The sequence below is a fragment of the Vitis vinifera genome, chromosome 19 (assembly GCF_030704535.1).
Source record: "Vitis vinifera cultivar Pinot Noir 40024 chromosome 19, ASM3070453v1".
Lineage (NCBI taxonomy): Eukaryota > Viridiplantae > Streptophyta > Magnoliopsida > Vitales > Vitaceae > Vitis > Vitis vinifera.
In genome coordinates this window covers 11,873,618-11,878,880 of record NC_081823.1, presented here as the reverse complement: position 1 = coordinate 11,878,880, position 5,263 = coordinate 11,873,618, and the positions used below count along the sequence as shown (strand labels likewise).

General features: G+C 32.9%; 1 protein-coding gene across 1 annotated transcript; it reads left to right on the top strand.

Moving 5' to 3' along the window:
- Window positions 1–382: 382 nt before the first annotated feature.
- Window positions 383–2,042, top strand: LOC132253341 (uncharacterized). The gene is made up of 3 exons (XM_059735124.1): window positions 383–448; window positions 991–1,564; window positions 1,647–2,042. Exons 1-3 carry the CDS (start codon window positions 383–385, stop codon window positions 1,835–1,837), a joined length of 831 nt encoding a protein of 276 aa, XP_059591107.1. The 3' UTR covers window positions 1,838–2,042.
- Window positions 2,043–5,263: the final 3,221 nt, after the last annotated feature.

Sequence of the window (5,263 nt, the reverse complement as noted above, 5' to 3'; positions counted from 1 at the left end):
TGGAATGTGGTTGACCTAGTTGAATTCTAATATATTCATTTTTTTTTTCTATCGGTTTGATCTTTTGGGTCAATGCAGTTGAAGATTCTGCATGCACTATTCATTCAACCAGGATTCATTCTCCTTTTTGTTACACACAATATTATTATTTTGGTATTCATATATCAAGTAAAGTTTTTTTTTTTTTTTAATTTTGTCTATGTCTTAAATTTGGAAATTTATCCGTCTATAATGAAAGAGTCGAATAAACCAAAGTTTCATGTTCGGAATTTGTTGTGATGACTTCTTCTTCTTCACTACGTCCTAAAAACAGTAACATCGACATTGCTGAGGATGATGAGGAGTGTACTGCAATGGCTTCCTCTTCATTACCATCTCGGTAATGATGACAGCCCAAACAATGCTTCAGTCTCTTCCCCTTCATCTTTGCAAAGAACTAGCAGCTCCGGTAAGATTCTAAAAACCATGTTCATGCCCAAGTCCTTATGCAACTTTTGGGCATAATTAGTTTACAAGTAGAACTGTTTTACAACCTGCTGTTAAAAAAACAAATGAAACTAAATTAAATTTTAATTCGTGTAGTTTATTGGAGGTTCAAACTATTATTGAAAGATATAAAGATGTTGATTAGAGGTAAACAAAGAAGTCCAAGAAAATAATTAGCAAAGGCAATATATCAAGCAAAATGATTTTCCCATATTTGGTTATATCGAAAAAAATATTTAAGAAAATCAAATATAATTAAAATTAGTTATAAATTTATGAAATTTTAAATTATTTAATTTTTATATTGAATAGTTAAAATAAGTGAAATGAGTAACATATAAAAATAATTAATTTATTGATTTTAGATATATTTTATTTCACTTTTTCTCACCTTCTAGCTATTTTTTTCAATTTACTTTCTTTTCCTTGTAATTTTTGTCAAATTTTCTAAGAACCAAACATAACTTAAATGATTTATTTTTAAAAAAGTAATTTTAGTATTAGGATGTTGTGAACGTTGAAGAAATATACATATCAGGGAAATCTAGGCTGACCTATACATCTTTTGGTTTTGTGACTGCAGAATTCTATGATGCAGATATAATCTATTACTCGGAACTGTACAAAGCTGTGGTCAATGGTGACTGGGAAAGTGCTTCAGAATTATTGGGGCGTGAGCCACAATTATTGGACGCCCCGATCGGAATAGATAATTCAACAATGCTTCACATAGCAGTTGAGTTAGGAGAGGCCAGAATGGGTTTCGTGGAGCAGTTGGTTGACTTTATGCCAATAGATAAACTGGCTCTGAAGGATTCTGATGGCGCCACTGCCCTTTTCAACGCTGTAAGGGCTGACAATATAAAAGCAGTCAAGTTGTTAGTGAACAAAAGCCCAAGCTTGCTCAATACCTGCAACCAAGGCAATTTAGTGCCTCTTCACAGCGCTCTTAGGTATGGTCATAAAGAGCTGACTTTATATTTATTAAGCGTCACCAGAGATGATGTAGATCCAAGTCCTTTCGCAGACAAGCCTGGAGTCATACTTCTGCACAGAGCACTAATGGTGGGGTTTCATGGTGAGCTATATTTACCATCCCCTATCTATTTTCTTGATATGAATTACCGTCGGGTTCCCATGTACAATTTTGTAATATGCAGATGTAGCACTGTATCTGGTTAAACGTTTTCCTGACCTTGCCACATGCAATTTCGGTGATGCTAAAGATTCTTATGATGATAAAGATTCTGATGATGTTAAAACCCCTTTGACGGTATTGGCTAAAAGGCCTTGGGCTTTCCGAAGTGGAAATCGCTTCGAGTTATGGGAACTCATAATATATCACTGTTAGTTTCTTTACTCGCTTGACTCTTTTAATTTTCTTTGTGTTTTTCGCTGCATCTCCCTTGCTTTTGTTTATAGAGAAAAGAATAATTAATTTTCATGGCTTTGGATGACATGAAAATGTAAGAAAAATATTACAGAAAAAGGCAGGAGGAATTCTAAAATTTTTTCTCCACTTTCCTCAGAAAAGTTGGAAACAATTTGGGAATAAAAATGCATTTCTTAGGTATATTTAATTTTATATCATTTAATTTTTTCATAGTAAAATAAACAGTAGGGAAAAAAATTATATTTTTGCATATATATATATATATATATATATATATATTTTATTTCTATTTCTTAATTTCTATCAAAATTCATCCCAACCAAATATAAGCTTAATGAATTCTACCAAAATATATGAATATCCCTAATTTTGTTGAATAAAAATTAAATATAAGGCACACAATTGCATGTTATTATTTATTTGATTTTATGTTATATAATAGGTCATTTTGTGTTATAAATGGATAGTAAGACTCTGATACACCACAAAGCCCATGGAATAAGAGCATAATTAAGAATAAGTTTGGCACATGAGAAATAAGAAAGGCAGATGGACATCAATTTTCAAGATTGGTCTTTAGTTGGGATGAAGATGAGATTGAAAATATTAACAAGGATTTCCACCATCTACCTGCAATGACAGTTTTATTTCTCAGCATACATATATGCATACATGCATACATACATACATACGTACATACATATATATATATATATATATTAGTGAATGATATTGATTAAAGGGTAATGCCCAATGGTCATGTGGTGTAGGTGTAGAACCTTTTGTCTAGGTTCGAAACCCCCCCTACATCAAACCATGTTCACTTTTGAAGTTTGATTGATTTTGACTGAGTAGGCAGTTTGACCGAGCCAGCCACATGTTGACTAGACTAAAAAAATTGGTAAAAAAACCCATAAATACCCCGAAAAATGATTAAAAAAAAATTGGTTGATTGAAATTTCTCCACTATGTGTTGCTTTAGTGCCAATCAAAATTCGATATTTTGTTAACATATTGTCGATTTATCATGATTTTTTTGTCGTTCGTAGAAAGAATGAGGGAACTAATAGATGAATGAGTGTCAATCCAAAAGGCTAATTTCTTGGATTTTAGAATACTTACTTGGCATAGAGGTTGTGGTCACTTTTATACAAGGCCTTTGAGGGAGTAGTTGGAGTTTCCGTATATCAAGGCATAGACTTTGTTAAGGTCACATGAGTATGGTCTAAGTTAGCATTTATTGTTCATTCATGCTTGTTGGCGAGTGATCAATCATTTAGCACTTGTGCAAGGGGTTCAGATATAAGCATAATCATACCTAGGGTTTTGGTTACCTATTCTCTTGCTAACACGTGGCCTTCTTCTACCAAGCACCCCTATATTTTTCCCTCATTTTTCTTTGACAACAGTTCGTAAGGGATGAGGAAGATTTAAAAATGCCATACATCATTATGATAATTTGTTATGCAAGGAGCATTTTGAGATTCTTAGAGTGTTACGCATTAATGGGTAGTTAAGTCTCGCCCTCTTCATGCCTCTTTGTGGTTCTTCACTAAATAGTACTTTGAGGCTTATTCTTACACCTATTTTCCTCTTCTTGGGTTTTTTGAGCAAGTATGGGTTTCAATTTTTATGGCAAAGAACAAGGACTTCTTAGTCAAGTGCTCCAAGGATTTTTAGACCTGATAGAGTTATGCTAAGGGGCCTATTCTTATGTTGAGTGGGTTGTTTTTCTTAGACTAACTTTATGAGTTCTCAAAAGGAGATGATGTCTTGATTGCCCACATCCAGGCTAACATTCATTTCTCTTTTCTTCCACTATTTGTTAGCTTTATGATTTTTCTAGGGTTTTTCTCATTAGAGTTAACCTTACCATCGTCACATTCTTGGTTTGTACTATTATCCTCAACATGTTAGAGGGACAATATGTCAATTTAGGAAAGGTACTCTTTCCTTGTTCAATAAAGTTGCACAAGGGTAAAAATGATGATTTTATGCCAAACTTTAATGATAGAGATTTAGTGTTGAAACTCCTTGACTCCAACAAGGCTTAGGAAAAAAGGGTTTACTAATGGTCTTTAGTGATTAGGAAGGTTTAGAGCACAAGGATATCCATTTTCGAGTCCCTTGTGGCTTTTAAGGCCTAAATTGCATGATTACTTTCTTTCTTTGATTCTTCTTTTTTTTTCTCCTTTCAATTTACCTACCCTCTTTTACTTTATTGTTAGGAGATCATTCCACCACACAATATCTCCTCAAATTTTACTCTAGAAGGAATTTTTAAACAAAACAATCTTCCTTTGATTATCTATAACTTTTTCGAGTTTCATAGCTACTTAGAGAAAGAAGAGTGTGTCTTAAAAATGTCTTCATCTAGCGTGTCAAAACTGTTAAGATAGAGCCTTTAAAAGCATGATATGATCTAACAAAATGAGGTTTCTTCAATATATTTATATTATGATTTCAATTTCTAATTTTCTATCCTTGATTGCATTATTACTTATAAGACCATTCAAACTTACATCATTTGCATTGTACATGACTTAGGTATGTTAAGAGTGCATAAAAGATTCATGTCATGGGTTCCTTATAGGTTAATGAGTTACTCAGAGTAAGTTTGGGGACTTAGGCAATCCATTTAAAGTTTTAGTGCACTATTTCCTAATTTGAGGGATGACTTATCTTGGTTATTGAGTTAGGTTTCCCTTGATGAGTTCACTAGTGTGTATACAAATTGGACAAGACTTACAATGAATCATGACATTGTCTACCAAGTAGTTATGACTTTAAGAAGTTACTATGTTACATAGACTTTCAATCATAAGAGAATATTAAGGTAGTGTTAAGGTCTTTAAAGGGTTCAACATGTGGATAAGACTCTAAGGTGGTCACAAATTCCCTATAGATTGGGTCACTATTAATTAAAGCAAGTGACACTAAACATTTTCAACAAAGGCATTATGATATCTCATGAGATTAATATGGTGTCTCCTATTAGGTGATCCTAATAACTTGTGATTATGAAATTTGTTGCCACAACAATTGCTTAAGTGGGATTGAAGATATGTTCTTTATGAACTAGTGTATGTCAATTAATCACAAAATAGGAGGATGTGAGACTCAAGGATTGTATAAGTAATCCTATAGAGGTAATTTTCTAAGGTTGATAGTTATTAACTCTTTAGATTATGGACATTAGCTCATAAGGAACCCATCTGCAGCGGACAGTAGGTCACAAGCTTAAGAAATTAATTAAATTAGATTTAATCAATTTTATCTCAATATAATATCATAGGACATTGGAATGTAGTTGATTTTCTTTAGTGGAATGCTGAGTCAACTTTAGAATTGGATTATCAGGGGGCTTATATTTTCCTATGGGTT